Source organism: Meles meles, chromosome X (genome assembly GCF_922984935.1).
Source record: "Meles meles chromosome X, mMelMel3.1 paternal haplotype, whole genome shotgun sequence".
NCBI classification, from domain to species: Eukaryota; Metazoa; Chordata; class Mammalia; order Carnivora; family Mustelidae; genus Meles; species Meles meles.
The window spans coordinates 48,749,392-48,771,879 of record NC_060087.1 but is presented as its reverse complement, the minus strand read 5'-3'; the positions used below and the strand labels follow the sequence as shown (position 1 = coordinate 48,771,879).

Below are 22,488 nucleotides of genomic sequence, written 5' to 3'. Positions count from 1 at the left end.
AATTGTTTCCTATTTTGTTGAGGAGTAATTGACCATATACTTGTGGGTTCATTTCTGGGTTTTCTGTTCTTTTCTATTCATTTATGAGTCTGTCTTTGTGCCAGTACCATACTGCTTTGATTACTACAGCTTTGCAATATAATTTGATGTCTATAATTGTATTGCCTCCAGATTTGTTTCTTTTTCTCAAGATTTCTTTGGATATTTGGGTTTCTTTCTTTTTTGTTCCACGCCAATTTTCATATTTTTTCTAGTTCTGTGAAAAATGTTAATGTTATTTTGATAGGGATTGTATTAAATATGTAAGTTGTTTTGGGTAGTATGGACATTTTAACAATCCATGAACATGTAATATCTCTCCATTTCTTTGTGTCATCTTTAATTTACTTCATCAGTGTTGTATGGTTTTCAGAATACAGAATTTTTTAAGAGATTTAAAAATTAGTATGAAATATTATGGATGTAGGAGAATACTTTTAATATAAAGTTTTAGAAACAAGAGAGAAAAATAACAGCAATTAATAGGTCAACAAAACTAGAAGCCGGTTCAATTTATGTTATTTTTTTTATTTGTTTATTTACAGCATAACAGTGTTCATTGTTTTGGCATCACACACAGTGCTCCATGCAGTACGTGCCCTCCCCATTACCCACCACCTGGTTCCTCAACCTCCCACCCCCCTGCCCCTTCAAAACCCTCTGGTTGTTTTTCAGAGTCCATAGTCTCTCATGGTTCATCTCCCCTTCCAGTTTCCCTCAACTCCCTCTCCTCTCCATCTCCCCATGTCCTCCATGTTCTTTGTTATGCTCCACAAATAAGTGAGACCATATGATACTTGACTCTCTCTGCTTGACTTATTTCGCTCAGCATAATCTCTTCCAGTCCCGTCCATGTTGCTACAAAAGTTGGGTATTCATCCTTTCGGATGGAGGCATAATACTCCATTGTGTATATGGACCACATCTTCCTTATCCATTCACCCGTTGAAGGGCATCTTGGTTCTTTCCACAGTTTGGCGACCGTAGCCATTGCTGCAATAAACATTGGGGTACAGATGGCCCTTGTTTTCACTACATCTGTATCTTTGGGGTAAATACCCAGCAGTGCAACTGCAGGGTCACAGGGAAGCTCTATTCTTAATTTCTTGAGGAATCTCCACACTGTTCTCCAAAGTGGCTGCACCAACTTGCATTCACGCCAAAAGTGTAAGAGGGTTCCCCATTCTCCACATCCTCTCCAACACACGTTGTTTCCTGTCTTGCTAATTTTGGCCATTCTAACTGGTGTCAGGTGGTACCTCAATGTGGTTTTAATTTGAATTTCACTGATGTCTAGTGATGATGAACATTTTTTCATGTGTCTGATAGCCATTTGTGTATATTCATTGGAGAAGTGTCTGTTCATATCTTATGCCCATTTTTTGACATGATTAACTGTTTTGTGTGTGTTGAGTTTGAGAAGTTCCTCATAGATCCTGGATATCAGCCTTTTGTCTGTTCTATCATTTGCAAATATCTTCTCCTGTTCCGTGGGTTGCTTCTTTGTTTTGTTGACTGTTTCCTTGGCTGTGCAAAAGCTTTTAATCATGATGAAGTCCCAAAAGTTCATTTATGCTTTTGTTTCCTTTTCCTCAGAGACATATCTTGAAAGAAGTTGCTGTGACTGATATCAAAGAGGTTACTCCCTATGTTCTCCTCCAGGATTCTGATGGATTCCTGTCTCACGTTGAGGTCTTTTATCCGTTTTGAGTTTATCTTTGTGTATGGTGTAAGAGAATGGTCGAGTTTCATTCTTCTACATATAGCTGTCCAATTTCTGCAGCACCATTTATTGAAGAGACTGTCTTTTTCCCACTGTCTATTTTTTCCTGTTTTGTCGACGATTATTTGACCATAGAGTTGAGGGTCCATATCTGGGCTCTCCACTCTGTTCCACTGGTCTATGTGTCTGTTTTTATGCCAGTACCACGCTTTCTTGGTGATCACAGCTTTGTAGTAAAGCTTGAAACCGGGTAACATGATGCCACCAGTTTGGTTTTTGTTTTGCATAGAAGCCGGTTCTTTGAAAGAATTAATAAGATCAATAAACTGCGGCTAGACTTATTCAAAAGAAAAGTGAAAGGACCCAAATTAATAAAATCATGAATGAAAAGGGAAAGATCATGACTACACCAAGGAAATAGAAACAATTATCAGCAATTATTACCAGAAGCTATATGCCAACAAATTAAGCAATCTGGAAGAAATGGATGCCTTCCTGGAAACTTATAAACTACCAAGACTGAAACAGGAAGAAATAGAAAATCTGAACAGGCCAAAACCAGCAAGGAAATTGAAGCAGTCATCAAAAACCTCCCTAAAAACAAGAGTCCTAGGACAGATGACTTCCCAGGGGAATTCTACCAAACATTTAAAGGAAAAATAATACCTCTCCTACTGAAGCTGTTTCAAAAAATAGACACATAAAACTCATTTTATGAGGCCAGAATTTCCCTGATTCCAAAACCTGAGAAAGACCAATCATAAAGAAGAATTACAAATATCCCTGATGAACATGGATGCCAAAATACTCATTAAGATACTAGCCAATATGATCCAACAGTACATTAAAAGGATTATCCATCAATACCAGGTGGAATTTATTCCTGGGATGCAAGGGTGATTCAACATTCACAAATCAATCAACGTAATAGAGCATATTTGTCATGGCCCGCGTGACAAATCGACCAGGAACACGAGGGTAAGAGGATGATGAAAAGAAATCAAAGAGACAAAGAGATGGGGGCAGGAGGAGCACCGGGGATGATTTCCACCAAATGCCGCTTTATTAGTAAAAACAAGAGAGTATATAGAAGTCTTACAGTGAAAGGGTGCCTTATCTAAGTGTTGCTGCAGGATTAAAGGTTCACACACCAGCTTCATAATATTTTTCACTACAGACATACCAGCGCCAGGTGGTGGATGGTAAACATCATCCAGTAGAAACACACTTGAAAGATTATCTCATAGCTTCTAACAGGACAGCAAGAACCACTAGAAGATTAACGAGTGCATCTGGGTTGTTTTGAAGGTCAAATATCTAGAGGGCATGTGAGAAGTCACGTAGGCGAGCAAGCAGTGCATGGCACAGGCTCTACCTCAAATGCAACTCAACTCCATTATCCTCTGCCTTGAATCAGGCAGTGAGACATTGGAGGAGGCACAAGTCTGAGCCTGGTTTGGCTCTCGTCTCGAGCCCCACCGCAGCTTCCCACACATATTTTATCATAATAATCAGTAAAAAAGACAAGAACCATATGATCCTCTCAAATTGATGCAGAGAAAGCATTTGACAAAATACATCCTTTCCTGACTAAAACTCTTCAAAGTACAAGGATGCTTTAATATCATAAAAGACATCTATGAAAAGCCCATAATGAATATCATTCTCAAGGGGTGGGGAGAGAGATATTTTCCCCTTAAAGCCAGAAACACGACAAGGATGCCCACTCTCACCATTATTGTTCAACATAGTACTAGAAGTCTCAGCCTCAACAATCAGACAACAAAACAAAGTAAAAGGCATTCAAATTGGCAAAGACAAACTCTCTCTCTTCTCAGACGACATGATACTTTATGTGGTAAACCCCAATGATTCCACCTCCAAGTTGTTAGAACTCATACAGCAATTCAGCAACATGGCAGGATACAAAATCAATGAACTGAAATCAGTTGCATTTCTAGACACTAACAGTGTAACTGAAGAAAGTGATATTAGAGAATCAATTCCATTTACAACAGCTCCAAAAACCATAAGATACCTAGGAATGAACCTAACCAAAGAAGTAAAGGATCTATACTGTGGAAATTACAGAACACTTATGAAAAAATCGAGGAAGACACAAAGAGATGAAAAAAGATTCCCTACTCATGGATTGGAAGAATAAAATTATGAAAATGTCTATGTTGCCCAGAACAATCTGTACTTTCAATGCCATTTTTATCAAAATACCATTGTCATTTTTCACAGAGCTAGAGCAAAGAATCCTAAAATATGTATGGGACCAGAAAAGACCCCAAATTGTCGGGGGGTTGTTAAAAAAGAAAACCAAAGCTGGGGGCACCACAATGCCTAATTTCAAGCTATATTACAAAGTTATAGTCATCAATATAGCATGAAAACAGACACATAGATCAAACAGAATAGAAAAACCCTAAACAGAAATTGACCCATGCCCTCCTTAATATCCCTCACCAGGCTCACCCATCCCCCCACCCCCCTCCCTTCTATAACCCTATAACTCCTCCAGTCCCATCCATGTTGATGCAAACGTTGGGTATTCATCATTTCTGATGGTTAAGTAATATTCCATTGTGTATATGCACCACATCTTCTTTTTCTGTTTGTCTGTTGAAGGGCATCTCAGCTCTTTCCACAGTTTGGTTATTGTGGACATTGCTGCTATGGACATTGGGGTGCATATGGCCCTACTTTTCACTACATCTGTATCTTCGGGGCAAATACCCAGTAGTACAATTGCTGGGTCATGGGGTAGCTCTGTTTTTAATTTTTTGAAGAACATCCACACTGTTTCCCAAAGTGGCTGTACCAACATGAAACTGAGTAAATCATGAAGTAGAAAATACAAACAGACTTATAACTAATGAGATTCAATCAGTGATTTAACCTCCCAAAAAAGAAAAGCCCGGATCCATATGGCTTTACTGGTGAATACTACCAAATATGTAGAGAGTAATGAACACCAATCTTCTTCAGACTCTTCCAAAAATTGCAGAAGAGGGAAACCTTCAATATTCATTGTATGAGGCCAGTATTACCCTAATACCATAGCCAGATAAAGATACTACAAGAAAATTACAATTAATCTTCTTGATGAACATGGACACAGAAATCTTAAACAACACATTAGTAAACAAAATCCAACAGCACACACAAAAATGATGATCCTATAGTTTTTCTCCCTTAGTTGGTTAATGTGGCAAATTATATTAATAGATTGCTTAATGTTAGATCAACCTTGTCTTCCTTTGAATGACCATGTTGGTCATTGTGTGTTACTTTCTTATTCACTGCAGGATTAAGTCTGTTACTACTTTACTTAATATTTTTAATCTATATGACACACTTTAGTGTAACTTATGGTCCCTTTGTGTTGGTTTTGGTGTCTTGATTAGGATATAATTCATAAATATGTTAGGTAGTGTTTATTAATTTTTCTTTTCTCAGAAAAAATTTGTATAAGATTTAAATTACTTGTTTCTTGACTGTTTATAAAACTTGTTTGGAAAAGTCAATATTTCTAGGCATCTTATGGTTTTTGAAGCAGTTGCAAATCAATGCACAGAAATCAGTTGCATTTCTAGACACTAACAGTGTAACTGAAGAAAGAGATATTAGAGAATACTTTCAGGTTCAGATTTAGTGTCCTTCCCCAGTTGGAAACCACTTTTGCCTCTTTTTGCAATTCATTTCAACTTTTCATTAATTCATAGAAATCTCTGCTGTTTTGATTTTCCTTGAACAGATTATATATATGTTATATATAATCTGGTGTGTATATATATATATATAAAATGACATCTGTCATGTTTCCTTATTGCATGATTTACTAAAATAAAATTTTTAGCATGTGCTCAGTTTCATATTTGCTTGAGAGTCATGATTTTACCTTTCTCCAAAAAAAGTCTTTTAACAGACTGAATAAAGAAATTTCAGAAATATTACTACCAAACCAGGGCAGAACTAATTTTTCATTAATATGCTTTTCCAGGTCATCTGAAATTTTGTATGATATATGCTTATTTACTGTTCAAATGGCAGAATTCTAGAATTAAATATATATATATATATAAGTCCCAAAAGATTGTCCCTAAGACAATAAATCTTCATATATATATGAATATATATATATTTATATATATAAATGATATTCATATATATCATTTAATAAAAATAAATATAAATTAAAATATAAAAATAAAGAAGTAATGCAACTGAAAAAAAAAGAATGAGTGAAGCTCATTAATTTTTGAGCAAGTTTCATTGTGGCACTTTACCCCTAAATACTTAGCAAGTAGCTGAAGAAGCAAGAGTTGAAGTGAACCTAGTAAGGGCTTTCCTACAAGCATATATTGGAAATACTGCAGGCTTGGTTTAAGACCACCATAGCAAAATACATATTGCAATAAAGTGAGTTAAATGAATTTTTGGTTTCCCAGTGCATGCAGAAATTATGTTTATACTACCTTGTAGTCTATTAAATATTCAATAGCATTATGTCTTAAAACAATGTGCATAACTTAATTAAAATATTTTATTGCTGGGGCACCTGGGTGGCTCAGTGGGTTAAGCCTCTTCCTTTAGCTCAGGTCGTGATCTCAGGGTCCTGGGATTGAGCCCCGCATCAGGCTCTCTGCTCAGCAGGGAACCTGTTTTCCCCCTCCCCCCCTCTGCATGCCTCTCTGCCTGTCTGTCTGTCAAAATAAATAAAATCTTTCAAAAATATTTTATTGCTAGAAATTGTTATCATCTGAGCTTTCAGCAAGTCATAATATTTTTGTTGATGGAGGAATTTGCCTCCATATTGGCGGTTGCTGAAGGTTGGGGTGGCTGTGACAACTTCTTAAAATAAGACAATGAAGTTTGCCACATCAATTTACTCTTCCTTTCATGAACAATTTCTCTGTCATATGTGATACTACTTGATAATATTCTGTACACAGTAAAACTTCTTTCAAAATTTTAATCCACCTTCTCAAACCCTGCCACTGGTTTATCAACTAAATTTATGTAATACTCTAAATCCTTTACTGTCATTTCAACAATCTTCATGGCATCATCACCAGAAGTAGATTTCTTCTCAATAAACCAGTTTCTTAGCTTATCCATAAAAAAATAACTCCTCTCCCACTAATTTTTATCATGAAATTGCAGAATTAAGTTACATCTTTAGGGTCCACTTCTAATTTTAGTTCTCTTACTATTTTTACCACATCCGTGATTACTTCTTCCACTGAAGTCTTGAGCCCTTTAAAGTCATCCATGAGGGTTGGAATAAACTGCTTCCAAACTCCTGTTCATGTTGATATTTGGAGTTATGGTTCCCTCTTCCCATGAGTTATGGTTGTCCTTAAAGTCATCTAGAATGGTAAATCCTTTCCAGATGCTTTCAATTTACTTTGCCCTGATCCATCAGAAGAATCACTATGGCAGCAATAGCCTTATAAAATGCATTTTTTAAAGACTTATTTATTTGAGAGAGAGAGAGACCACAAACAAGGGAAGGTACAGAGGGAAAGGGAGAAGGAGAGAAGCAGACTCCCAGCTGACTGTGGAGCATGATGCAGGGCTTGATCTTACAAACCTGAGATCATGACCTGAGCTGAAATAAAAAGTCAGACATTCAACCGACTAAACCACCCGGGCACCCTATGAAATATATTTATTAGAATAGTAAGACTTGAAAGTCAGAATTACTCCTTGATCAATAGGCTGTAGAATGAATGTTAGTAAGCATGGAAATAGCATTAATCTCCTTGTACATCTCCATCAGGGCTTTTGGGTGACCAAGTCACCCAATGTCAGTGAGCAGTAACGTTTTGATTTTAATTTTAATCTTTTTTTTTCTGAATAGTATGTCTCAACAGTGGGCTTAAATATTAAGCAAATCATGTTGTTAACAGATGTGCTGCCATCCAGGTTTTGTTGTTCTATTTATAGAGTGCAGGCAGAGTAGATTTAACAAAATTCTTAAGGGCCCTAGCATTTTCAGAATGGTACATGAGCACTGGCTTCAATTTAATGCTATCAGCTGCATTAACCTCTAACAAGAGATTAAGCCTGTCCTTTTAAGTTTTGAAGTCAGACATCTAGTTATAAACATTTAGATGACATCTTCTTCCACTAAAATACTGCTTTGTTTTCATTGAAAATCTTTAATGTACCCACCTTCATTATCTTGGCTAAATTTCCTGCATAGCTTGCTGCAGTTAGTTTTCTTTAAGATTTTGTTTATTTACTCATTTTTCAGAGAGAGAGAGAGAAAGAGAGAGTGCACACAAGCAGGCAGAGTGGCAAGTAGAGGCAGAGAGAGAAGCAGGCTCCCCGCTGAGCAAGGAACCCCGCGTGGGACTTGATCATGACCTGAGCTGAAGGCAGCTGCTTAACTGACTGAGCCACCCAGGCATCACACTTGCTGCAGTTTCTTCATCAGCATTTGCTGCTTCACTTTGTACTTTTATGTTATGGATATGACTTCTTTCTTTAAACCTCATGAATCAACCTTTATTGGTGTCAGACTTTTCTTCTGCAGTTTCTTCACCTCTCTCAGCCATCATAGAGTTGAAGAGAGTTAGGGCCATGCTCTGGATTAGGCTTTGGCTTAAAAAAAATTTTGTGGTTGGTTTGATCCTCTAACTTTCTCCATATCAGTAATAAGGCTCTTTCATTTTCTTATCATTCATGTGTTCACAAGGAGTAGCACTTTTCATTTCCAACAAGAACTTTCCCTTTGCATTTACAACTTGGTTAACTATATGACACAAAAGGCCTAACTTTTTCTCTATCTTGGCTTTTGACATACTTTCTTTGCAAAACTTAATCACTTCTAACTTTTGATTTAAAGTAAAAGATATACTACTCTTCCTTTCACTTGAAGACTTAGAAACTACTGTAGGTTAGTTGGTCTAATTTTAATACTTTTGTGTCTCAGGGAGTAGGGAGATCCAAGGAGAGGTGAGGGACAACCTTTGGTGGAACAGTCAGAACAAACACATCATTTAGAGATTAAGTTCACCATCATATATGGGTAGGTCCATCACAGCCCCCAAAAATTACAATAGTAACTAGTAACATCAAAGACCACTGATCACCATACCAAGTACAATAACAATGAAAATGTTTGAAATATTTAAAGACTTGCCAAAATGTGAAATAGATGGGAAGTGAACAAATGTTATTTGAAAAATGGCCCAGAGACTTGCTCAATGTAGGATTGTCACAAAACTTTGACTGGTAAAAAACAAATTTGGAAAACAGTGTTGAGATTCCTCAAAAAACTAAAAATAGAGCTACCTTATGACCCTGCAAATTCACTACTGGGTATTTACCCCCAAAGATACAGATGTAATGAAAACAGGGCCATATGTACCCCAATGTCCATAGCAGCAATGGCCACAATTGCCAAACTGTGAAAAGAGCCAAAATGCCCTTCAACAGATGAATGAATAAAGAAGATATGGTCCAGGGACTGGAAGAGATTATGCTGAGTGAAATAAGTCAAGCAGAGAGAGTCAATTATCATATGGTTTCACTTATTTGTGGAGCATAACAAATAACATGGAGGACATGGGGAGATGGAGAGGAAAAGGGAGTTGAGGGAAATTGGAAGGGGAGATGAACCATGAGAGCCTATGGACTCTGAAAAACAACCTGAGGGTTTTAAATGGGTAGGGGGTGGGAGGTTGTGGGAACCAGGTGGTGGGTAATAGGGAGGGCACGTATTGCATGGAGCACTAGGTGTGGTGCAAAAACAACGAATACTGTTACGCTGAAAAGAAATTTAAAAAAAGAAGATATGGTCCATACATACAATGGAATATTACGTAGCCATCAGAAAGGATGAATACCCAACTTTTGTATCAACAGGGACTGACCTGGAGATTATGTTGAGTGAAGTAAGTTGAGCAGAGAAATTCAATTACTATGTGGTTTCACTTACTCTGAGAAATAAACTGAAGGTTTTGGAGTGGTGGGGGATGGGGGCATAGGTAAGCCTGGTGATGGGTATTAAGGAGGGCACATATTGCATGGAACACTGGATGTAGTGCATAAACAATGAATCTTAGAACCCTGGTAAAAAATAAAATAAAATTAAGAGGTTAGAAAAAAGAAAAAAAACCTCCCCAATGTCTGCAAAGTGCAATTAAAGGGGCTATCCCAATATTTATTTGGTCTTCTTCAGCTTCTTCATCTTAAAGTGGAATGGCCATCTGCTTGCTGTCTTTATGATCATAGAGGAAAATGAAGCTGGGTTTATGGTGCAACATGGTAGAAAGTAGGGTGAATAACTGAGTGCTAAGTTTTAAATGTACATTTGTCACTCCCTCTTTTTAAAAGCTCCTTCCTGAGTGTGCAGTGAGCAGTGTTGCTGTTGATGGTGACAGTGGTATGCTTGCAATTTTATTGCCAGTATTAGTTTTGACAGCTAGCAACATATACGAAAGCACCTCAGCTCATTTTGAGTGTTGCACTGAGTTAAGCCATAGGTTTGGGGTGATTAGAATGTGCCAAATCATGTCCTAGAAAGCTTTAGTTAGTGAACATCACTGTCCCAGGTACCACCCGGTGGCCCAGAAGACTCACCCTGTCCTCTTTCCTCAGTCTTTTCTATGGAAACCTAGTTGACCAGTGAAGATGTCCCCATCATTGCCAAGGATGTGGAAACTGGAGCCTCAGCTACAGAACTTGTCCCCCTCTTCCCCTCACCCTTCCCTGTCCCTGCCATCCCTCTTGAACCTTTCATTCCTGCCACTCCTCTCAACCTCACCCTGTCATGGATGACCCAGAATTCCACCTGGTTGTCATTTCTGAATCTGGACTTTTGGCTGTAGCACCCACTGCCATCAGCCTATTATTCCAATCAGCTGTTGTTGGTGCCTCTGTTGCCTTCCCAGTGAAGTTAGTATGCAAAGACTGGAAAGCAAATCCCTCAAAACTTTAGAAAGAATTCAACTTTGGCAAAATGTCCTATTAGGTAACTTTGATGTCACTCAAAAATAAAAACAAAAACAAAACAAAACAAAATCCAGCATTTAGATTATCTTTACAATGCTATGGTAGGTACTATTTGGTCCTTTTGTCTTACTGGCAGGAAGGTGTGTCTGTGCTAATGAAATAACCTGTGCTCTACAAAGCAGGCTACAGGTTTGAATTACTACCAAGAAAGGAAAAAAAAGTGCTAAGTAAAAGCTAGATTTCAAAAAAAGCATAAACTTAAAAAAAAAGAACAAAAAAAACCCCTTTAAACATAAAAGTAATGAAAGAAGAGTGCCTGGAATGAGCAACCACCAGATGAAGCCAAAAAAACAAAAAAACTAAAAGTGACACAGAACTTGGAGAAAATTGATTACTAGTCTCCTTCACAGTGCTCCACTCTCACCATCAAATACATGATTTTGAAACATATTAAGCAGCAGGGATAATAAATCAATGGCAGTTTGTCGACAGGTACAAAACTGTGGCTTCCTGAAGAATTAGAGAAAGGAAGATTTGATAGATGAGTTTTACAAAAGTACTCAGTGTATTCACAGATGAAGAAAAAGTTGAAATCTTTTTGAAGGAAGACAAAGAAAATGTATGTAAACATTACCTAAAATAATTGACTTTCTCATTCAGGGCAGTTCTTAAATTGAGGTTACAAATGTGGGTCAGGATCATTGGATGATGATGTTAGCTTAGGTGAACATAATCCTGTACCATACATATATTTTTCTCATTCTGATCAATATATAAGTTTGTGTCCAAATAAGTACAAGAAAAAATATCACTTACAAATTTAATGTGAAGAAAGGAAGCAGCAAGCATAAAGGAAAGAATATCTGTATCAACTGTACACCAGGTCTGACAAACAATAAGCACCTACTGACATTCACGAAGTTTCAGTTAATGGTGAATATCACTTGCTCTCCCAAAACCAACTTTAAAGCCCCCCAAAGGAAGATGAATAATATTAGTGAAAGAACTGCTGATGCCATCAATAAATAAGAAAGAGCTTAGGAGAGCTGCAGCCATGAAGGAGTCACTTGAAGTACCAGGATACTGGTGAAGAGGAATGGTAGGAACGAGAAATAACCCTGAAAATCTGCCTTTATCTGAATCATCTGAGGTAACTGAAGAAGGTCCATGCCTCATCACTGCTTTTACCAACCAGAGCAGAAAGAAAGTTCAGAAAAAATCAAATATAGAGTTTCAAAACTCAAAAGTGCCAAGTTGCAGGAGAAAATTCAGATTCAACACTGTGGAGGACAGGGGTGCCTGGGTGGCTCAGTGGGTTAAAGCCTCTGCCTTCGGCTCAGGTCATGATCCCAGGGTCCTGGGATCAAATCCCGCATCAGGCTCTCTGCTCTGCTTCCTCCTCTCTCTCTCTCTCTCTGCCTGCCTCTCTGCCTACTTGTGATCTCTGTCTGTCAAATAGATAAATAAAATCTTAAAAAAAAAAGACTGTGGAGGAGGTAGAGTAAGATGACAGAGGAATAGGATTCTAGCCTCATATTGTTCTACAAACACAACTAGGTAGCTATCAAGTCATCCTAAAAACCCCAGAAATATACCTGGAGCTTGAAAGAACAACCTCCACAACAAAAGGAGAGAAGAGGCCATTTGAAGAAGATAGGAAGTGCATAGGTGTGGTTTAGGGGAGAAATGGATTGCAGCTGCTGTGGAGGGGAGGGATCCATGGATGAGGAGAAGGACGAGAGTGAGAGAGGAGCACATGCACAAGGAAAATGTTTCCCCCAAGCTACTGGCTTGGAAAACATGGGCTGAATTTCATGAGTTCTTGAAACCACCAGAGCTTATAGTCTGTGTACTCATGGGTTGTTTGCCTGCTTTACCTCCAGGAACACTGTAGTGCCTTTTGGTCTCTAACCCAGCCAAGCCTGTTGACCTTTGAAACTCCTTTTATAGTCTGGAGTTTCAAAGGTCAACAGGCTTGGCTGGGTTAGAGACCAAAAGGCACTACAGTGTTCCTGGAGGTAAAGCAGGCAAACAACCCATGAGTACACAGATTGGAAACAGTCACCTAAAGAACACTTGGGGCACACACTGGGGAGATTATTAGCTCTTCTCATAGTGCCTCTCTGAGAGGCACCATTCACAGAGACACCTCTCCAGGAACAAAAGAGTGGGCTGACAGCATTTCCATCCCCTGCCCTCAGCATAAACACAAAGCAAACTGTGGGAAGCAACATAGCTCTGCTATGGCTGCTCAACTTCCGTATAACAAGTCCTAAGCCCTGCACTCTGTTGGGGCTGCCCTTTTCAGTCAAACTTCCCTCAATCCCAGTGTGGTGGGCCCCTCCCCCAAAAGAGCAACAAAAACTCCTTTCCACTTCACGTCTCCAGATCAGAGAGCTCTGCTGGGCTTCAGTTCTGGTGGAAGTGGTGAAAGGTCTCATCTCACAAGCAGATCAGAGAACACCTAGCTGAAACTCAGCACATTCAGGCCAGGAACCAAACACTGCACATACCAAACAAGGGGAGCCTCTGCAGATGACTGACCTAAAGGACCAAACAGCCAGAATACAATAGCAGAGCACATGCAGCACACACCAGCGATACTCCCTGAAGCACCAGGCCCTGACCACTACATGATCTATTTTTCATAAGACCATTACTTTCAAGAGCAGGAGAAATAACTGGGTTTTTTAACACAGAGAAGACAGAGGAAACTTAGACAAACTTCTAAGACAGATGAATGTATCCCAGATGAAAGAATAAGACAAGAGCACTGCCAGAGATCTAATTAAAACAAGTATAAGTAACATGCCTGATGGAGAATTTAAAGCAACAATCATTAAGGATGTTCACTGGGTTTGAGAAAAGAATGAAAGACTTCACCGGAGGCCCTTGCCACAGAGATCAACGAGTTAAAAGAGAATCTATTGGAGATGAAGAGTGCAATAAATGATATTGGATACAGACTTGAGGCAATGAACAACAGGATGAAAGAGACAGAGGGACAAACTAGTGACCTAGAAGAGAAAGCAATGAGCTCAACAAAGGAGAGGAAGAAGTATTATGCAAATGTGAATAGACTTAGGGTATTCAGTGACTCCATTGACAGAGTAACATTCATATTATAGGAGTCCATGATGAAGAAGAGATAGAAAAGGGGGCAGAAAATTTATTTGATGAAAATATAGCTGAAAACTTTCCTAATCTGGAGAAAGAAACAGACATCCAGATCCAGGAAGCAAAAAGATCTCCCACAAAATCAACAAAAACAGTCCAACACCAAGACATATTGTAATTAAATTTGCAAAGTATATTGACAAAGAAAATATCTTAAGAGCAGCAAGACAAAAGAAGTCTTTAAATTACAAGAGAAAACATATAAAGCCAACTAGAGATTTTCCAACAGAAACTCGGCAAGACAGATGGGAGTGTGTTGATATATTCAAAGTGTGGAAAGGGAAAATATGCATCTACAGATACCTATGAGGCAATGCAATCATTCAGAATAGCAGGAGAAATGGAGTTTCCCAGAGAAACAAAAAAATCAAGGTGTTTGTGACCGCTAAACCAACAAATATTAAAAGTGACTCTTGGAGTGCAAAAGAGAGACCAAAAGTGACAAAGACAGGAACGGATCAGACAAAATTTCCAGAATCAATGACAAAACAAGTAATAAAATGGCACTATTTAGTGCCAATGGCACTATTTAGTATCTAACAACAATTGCTTTGAATGTAAATGGACTAAAGACTCCAATAAGAAGTCACAGGATATCAGAATGGGTTTTAAAAACACCCATCTATATGCTGCTTACAAGAGACTCATCTTAGACTTAAAGACACTGGCAGATTGAAAGTAGGGGAAGGAGAAATATTTATAATGTGAATAGATGTCAAAAGAAAACTGGAGTAATAATACTTGTATTGGACAGACTAGACTTTAAAGACTGTAACAAGAGATCAATAAGGGCACTAACAAACTTAGGGTTTTGGAGGAGAGAGGGGTGGGAGTTTGGGTGAACCTGATGGTGGTTATTATGGAGGGCATGTATTGCATGGCACACTGGGTGTGGTGCATAAACAACAAATTCTGGAACACTGAAAATAAATTAAAAAAATAAGGTCACTATATAATAATAAAGGATACAACCCAACAAGAAGATATAACAATTATAAATACTAATTCATCCAACATGAGAACACCCAAATATATGAAACAATACCAAACATAAAGAAACTAATCAATAATAATGTTATAATAGTAGGGGACTTTTCCACCCACTTATATGAATGGACATATCCTCTAAACAGAAAATCAACAAGGAAATAATGGTTTTGAATGATACACTGGACCAATAGGACTTAACAGATATACTCAGAACATTCCATCCTAAAACAGCAGAATACCCATTCTTTTCAAGGGCACATAGAACAGTCTCCAGAGTAGATAATTTATTAGGTCACAAAACAGGCCTCAACAAATACAAAAAGATTAAGATCATACTATGCATCTTTTTGGACCACAATGCTATGAAATCAGAAATCAACCAGAAGGAAAAAAAATCTGAAGAACCACAAATACATGTAGGTTAAATAACATACTACTAAACACTGAATCAGGCAACCACAAAATCAAAGAGGAAACCAAAAATTACATGGATAACATGAAGATGAAAACACAATGGTCCAAAATTTTTAGAATACAAGAAAAGCAGTCCTAAGGGAAGTATGTGGCAATACAGGTCTACCTGAAGAAACAAGAAAAAAATCTCAAATAAACTACCAATCTTACACCTAAAGGAGCTAGAAGAAGAACAACAAATGAAGTCTAAAACCAGCAGAAGTAAAGAAATAGTAATGATTAGAGCAGAAATAAATGGTATAGAAACTAAAAAACAAAACAAAAGAAAGAAAGAAAGAAGAAAAGGAGAGAAAAAGAAAAAAAAAGAAAAGAAACAATAGAAGAAATCAATGAAACCAGGGAGTGGTTCTTTGAAAAAAATTAATAAAATTGGTAAAACTCTAGGAAGACTTATCAAAAAGGTAAAAGGACCAAAATACATGAAATCACAAAGGAGAGAGGAGAAATAATGACACCACAGGAGCACAAACAATTATAAGAGGTTATGAACAACTATATGCCAACAAATTGGACAACCTGGAAGAAATGGATACATTCATATAAACATATAAAGAACCAAATGTTCAAAGTGTGGAAAGGAAAAGTATGAAACTAGAGAAACCTTGAACAGGTTGATAACCAGTGAAGAAATTGAATTATAATTAAAAAATCCCAATAAAAAAGTCCAAGGACAAATGACCTCGGAGGCAAATTCTACCAAACATTTAATAAAGAGTTAATATCTATTTTTATCAAAATGTTCTAGAAAAACAGAAAAGGAAGGGAAACTTCCAAACTCATTCTATGAGGTCAGCATTACCCTGATATCAAAGCCAGATAAAGACTCTACTAAAAAAAAGAACGGGCTAATATCGCTGATGAACATGGTTGCAAAAATTCTCAATAAATTACTAGCAAATTGAATCCAACAATACATTAAAAAAAAAAAAAACCTTTCACCACAGTCAAGTGGGTCACAAGAATTCCTGGGTTACAAGAATGGTTCAAGAATTGCAAATCAATTAATGTGATATGCCACATTAATAAAGGAAAGGATAAGAATCATATGATCATTTCAGTAGATGCAGGAAAAGCACTTGACATCTATTCATGATAAAAACCCTCTAGGGGAACACACCTGAACATAATAAAGGCCATATACGAAAAGCCCACAGGTAGTATCTTCAAGGGGGAGAAACTGAGAGTTTCTCCTCTATGGTCTGGAACATATGAGAGTGGGCATAAGTGTCATGTCCACTCTCACCACTGTTATTTTATATAGTACTAGAAGTCCTAGTACAGCAATCAGACAACAAAAAGAAAAATCAGCACTGAAGATGTAAAACTTTCACTGTTTGCAGGTCACATGACAGACTATATAGAAAACCTGAATGACTCCACCAAAAATTTCTAGAACTGATGCATGAATTAAATAAAATCTCAGGATACAAACCTGTGTACAGAAATCTGTTGCATTTCTATGCACCAATAAAGAAGCAGGGGAGAGAGAAATTAAGGAATCTATCCCATTTAAAATTGCACCCAAACAAAGAAGATGCCTAGGAATAAACCTAACAAATGAAGTAAAACCTGAAAAGAAATTTAAAAAAATAAAAAATTATAAAATTAAAAAAATAATACCCTCCTAGTCTCTTAATCTCACAAAACAAACTGAGGGTTGTTGGGGGCAGGAGGGTAGGGAGAGGGTGGTTGGGTTATGGACACAGGGGAAAGTATGTGCTATGGTGAGTGCTGTGAAGTGTGTAAACCTGGCGATTAACAGACCTGTACCCCTGGGGCTAATAATACATTATATGTTAATAAAAAAATTTAAAAATTTAAAAAATGCCTTCCTTAAAAAAAAAAGTAAAACCTGTACTTCGAAAACCAAAAGCATCGATGAAAGAATTTGAAGAGGACACAAAGAAATGGAAAAACATTCCATGTTCATGGATTAGAAAAACAAATATTGTTAAAATGTCTATACTACAAAAGAACAAACCAATCCCTATCAAAATCCCAACAGCATTTTTCAAAGAGCTAGAACAAACAGTCCCAAAATTTGTGTATGGAACCTCAAAAAACCTCAAATAGTCAAAGCAACCTTGAGAAAGAAAAGCAAACTGGAGACATCACAATTCTGGACTTCGATTTATATTACAAAGCTATTGTAATCAAAACAGTATGCTATCAGCATAGAAACAGACACACAGATCAATGGAAAAGAACAGAAAACCCATTAATGAACCCACAACTGTATGATCAATTAATCTTTGACAAAGCACAAAAAATATCCAATAAGAAAAAATTTCTTCAACAAATAATTTTGGGAAAACTGGATGGAAACATGCAAAAGAATGCAACTGAACCACTTTCTTGCACCATGCACAAGAATAAATTCAAAATGTATTAAAGACCCAAATGTGTGATATAAACCATAAAAATCCTAGAGGAAAACCCAGGCAGTAACCTCTTTGATATCAAATTTAGCAACTTCTTTCTAGATATGTCCCTTCTCCAGTAACAAGCTGTAGAAATGATACCTGAAAGTATAGTCTTGAGACAAGGGAAACAAAAGCAAAAATGAAGTACTGGGACCACATCAAACTAAAAAAGTTTCTACACAGAGAAGGAAATAATCAGCAAAAGTAAAAAGCAACCTAGAGAATGAGAGGAGATAGTTACAAATGACATACCTGATAAAGTGTTAGTATCCAAAATCTATAAAGAACTTATCAAACTCAACATACAAAAAATGAATAATTCAATTAAAAATGGGCATAAGCCCACCTGTGATCCAGTGGTCCGGGACTGCTCCTAGAGTCCAGCAGGAAGGAGGTGAGCCCCTCTAGGGGTCCGGGACTGCTCCTAGAGTCCAGCAGGGGGATGGTGGGCCCCGTGCATGACTTTCTATCGATACACTGCCAAGTCTGACATTTTTCACGTTAAAAAAATGTTTTAAGGAAATGAAAGTCTTAGAAATGAAAAAAAAAAAAAAAAAAAAAAAAAAATGGGCATAAGATGTGAATAGACATTTTTTTTGAAAGAAGACATCCAGATGGTGAACAGACACTTGGAAAGATGCTCGACATCACTATCAGGTAAATATGAATGAAAACTACAATGAGGTATCACCTCACACTTGTCAGAATAGCTAAAATTATCAACACAAAAAACAACAGACATTGGTGAGGATGAGGATAAAGGCAACCCTCTTACACAGTTGGTGGGAATGCAAACTGGTGCACTCACTCTGGAAAACAGAACTACCCTATGATCCAGCAATTTCACTACTAGGTATTCACCCAAAGGACACAAAAATACTAATTCAAAGGATTACATGCACCCTGATGTTTATAGCCACCTTATCCACAATAGCCAAGTTACAAAAACAAACAAGTGTCCACTGACTGATGAATGGATAAAGAAGAGGTGGTATATAAAAAAATGGAATATTATTCAGCTATAGAAAAGGATAAAATCTTGCCAGTTACCATGACATGAACAGAGCTAGAGAGTATTATGATAAGCAAAATGTCAGTCAGAGAAAGTCAAATACCATTATGATATCACCAATTTGTGGAATTTTGGAAACAAACCAAATGAGTAAAAGGGAAAAGAGAGAGGCAAACCAAGAAACATACTCTTAATTATAGAGAACATACTGATGGTTACCAAAAAGGAGGTGGATGGTGATGTGTTAACAGGTAATGGGGTTTAAGGTATGCACCTGTTATGAGCAGCAGGTGATCAATGGAAGTGTTGAATAAGTACATTCTATAACTGAGACTAATATTACACTGTATGTTCACTGCCTAGAATTTAAATAAAAAATTAAAAGTACAAAGTCTGAAGTGTGCAAAATTTGCAAAACAGGTATATTGTATACACTAGAAATGTGGTTTGTGATGAAAAGTTTTATGAATTTCACAACAGGCTCTTTTGCTTACAAGTGTTATTTGTGAAAAACATGAAAACCAAATGCTGAGTACTTATAGACAGAATATTTTATTAATACCAAGGTATGTTTTCAACTTTGTTTGCCTTGTAATGCAGACATAGAATCTACAATTATTTTTTTGAGGAATACTCTTTGAATGTTTCTTTTGGAATTCAACTTAAATATACTGTTTTGTATGTGGTATAATATACAATAACCAAAAAATGTAAATTTTTAAAATTATTTACAATATATCAAATTCATTGCTTTTGTGTTTTACAAGGCATTTTTGTATCCCCATTATTGAAGGTTTTGCAATTAAATACCTCCTTAATAATCTAATATATTGGGCTCCTGGGTGGCTCAGTGGGTTAAGCCGCTGCCTTCAGCTCAGGTCATGATCTCAGGGGTCCTGGGATTGAGTCCCACATCGGGCTCTCTGCTCAGCAGGGAGCCTGCTTCCCTCTCTCTCTCTCTCTCTCTGCCTGCCTCTCTGCCTACTGTGATCTCTCTTTCTCGCTGTCAAATAAATAAATAAAAATCTAAAAAAAAGATAATCTAATATATTTTGTCTTGGATATATCTTTAATAATATGTTAATATTAAAGGCAGAAAATTATGCTTAAATCTGATAAAAGAAAGTTTATGTGTATAGAAAAATGTTAAAGAGATTTTGAAATTATAAAAACAAATGTTTAAGCATTCATTGTTATTTGTTTTATTTTTTAGTAAAACACCACTGATAGCTTTTGGTTCACAACAGACCACAGGGTAAAGTCCAAACACCTAAGCAGTACCAGAAAAGTCTTTTTGCCTATATTTCTTGCCACTCTTGGCCCCAATATAGCTAAACTTTACTGAAATCCCTACCACTCTTCCAAGCACTGCAGTTACTTTGTTTATACAGTTGCCTGTGTACTTTCTTTTCTTCAGCTTACATGCCCAGAAAATCCCCACTTATTCTTCAAAACTAACTCAAAAGATATTTCCTTTTCAATGCCTTTCCCAGGAAAAATATATCCCCTTTTCCATGACAATGTTGCACATTCTTTATTACATTTGTATTATAAATATTTGGTTATATGTCTGTCTCCAATTAAACTATTGACTTTTTATCTTCAGCACCTAAGATGGACCTTGTGCACTTTGGTATTTCCTCAGTAAAGTTTTGATGAATGAAAGAATGGAAAGCAAAAATTTTGTCATCAAAAGGCTTGGGATTGATGCAAGCTCAATTAAAGGGCTTTCAATGTACAAACTACAAGTAACTGCTTGGAATTATTTGTCAGTACTGGAATTCGTTGGTAACTGAACGAGGCTGAGAAGTCCAGGATCAGGAAGAGAAAAGTGAAGCCCTGAAGGATAAAATCAGTCATTTAAAAAAGAGATATATCTGATGAATGGTGAAAGAAGATACTTGAACCTCTAGGATTCAAACCCCATGTCTATTTCTTTTTATGCACAGATACATTCACATGACAGTTGAGGCTCTTCAAGGCCTGGTTCAATCTTACATTTTATGTTTTGTACTCTACTATTTGTATTTGTATGTGAGTATACACTCCAGTAAACAGAATTCCTTTTCTTGTGAAGTATGTCCTCTCTCCTTAACTTCCATGCTGTTATTCCTAAGATTTCCTGCTTCTGCTTGAAATGCATAACAACTGCCAATGTCCTCATGCAACTTTCCATGATTCTCCACCTGGATTTAAGCTCTGCTTCCTCTGTACCCGCCTCTCAGTTTATTTGATACTATTCTTATAGCTGTAGTTAAACAGTCTTGTCACCTACTAGGCAGGGTAGGCTTAGGGATTAATGAAGGCCAATCACAACAATGGTGGACACAGTAAGGAGGGCAGTGTTCCAAAAAGGGAGAAGTGGCAGTTCAAAGCCCAAAGAGGGAAGTCATCACATCTGGCTGGCTCATGCACTGTTGGATGCTTTCCCTCCGAGCATAGGCTAAGGCACGAGTTTCCTCCTGAAAACGACGATGTCCCTCCTCAGTAAGCCGCCAGAGGCAAGACCGTGGCTTTGCATTGGTCCCATCCTCAAGGTTGACTGGTGCCTTCTCAAAGCTGCCCAGGAAACAGAGGTTGTGGCGGATGGTGTTTTTCCAGCCATTTGGAGCTGTCCAAAAAAAAGGGAAATGGTGTTGGGTGAAATTGTAGATCTCTTGCACATTGAGGCCACAGTGGGGGCTGTTTCTTAATGCCAGGGCTATTAGGTGACTGTAATTGAGGGGAGGGCGGGGCCAGGACCTCTTCTCCTGGCTGTTGCCTTGCCATAACTTCTGGTTCTGGAAGCACTCCCCTTTGTTAGGGGATTGAAGAGACACAGAGCAGTTGTCATCTTGTTCCTCAGTTTTTTCTTCTGTGAACTCCCAGTCACCTGAGGAATAAGTGAACCACTTCTGTGGGGAAGATTTCTTGCTGGAGGAAGTTGGCAGTGACTCCATCACTGCAGCCTTTGAGGAGTTAGACTCTTCTTCCTTTGGGAGTGGCTGAAGGTAAGGAAGCATTCTTGTCACATCCTTTTCCTTACTGGGCTTTAGGGTCTCCTGGCTGCCAAGGGGGCATGTGATGTTGGGATTTACCCACATCCACAGGTTAGGTTCAGAGTCAGGACCATCTTTGTCCAAACTGGGTCTGCTCTGTTGAGACATATTTGGGGGTTCCATTACTCGGAGTCTATATTTGGCAAGGTTCTGCTCAGCTAAGTGGCATTGGTCTGTGGTGCAGGGCAAAAAGAACTCATTCCCCATGTCCCAGTCCAGCAGCCCTGGGACCTGGCCATGGAGACTGTACCAGAATTCAGAATTTTTTAGTTTTATGTCCATCTTTAGTGGAGAGGTAGGTAGAGAGAGATTCCTAAAAAGATAGAAGTCTCTGAGGCACTTTTCGAAGTTATGGTTGGGGTACTGTTTCTGATCCAGTATATGTCATCTGGGGAACTTATCAGGAGGACTGCTAGAAGTACTAGAAAAAGGGGGAATGGATACTTCATTGATGGGTTGTCAAACTTGGAGAAACTTGGAGAACCCAAACTTGGAGAAGTCTCAGTGTTCTACAACAAAGCTCAAAACAGAGAACTAAACAGAGTTTTTAGTAGGAAAAAAGTTCAAAGTAGAATTCCCGAGCTTTGGTTGGAAGCAGGGAGTCCTCAAAAGAGGACCTACACATTTTGAATTATGTGC

General features: G+C 37.7%; 1 protein-coding gene across 1 annotated transcript; it reads right to left on the bottom strand.

Moving 5' to 3' along the window:
* Positions 1-21,180: 21,180 nt before the first annotated feature.
* FOXR2 (forkhead box R2) lies at positions 21,181-22,131 on the bottom strand. Its single transcript, XM_045994699.1, has one exon. The coding sequence runs from the start codon at positions 22,129-22,131 to the stop codon at positions 21,181-21,183; it is 951 nt and encodes a 316-aa protein (XP_045850655.1).
* Positions 22,132-22,488: the final 357 nt, after the last annotated feature.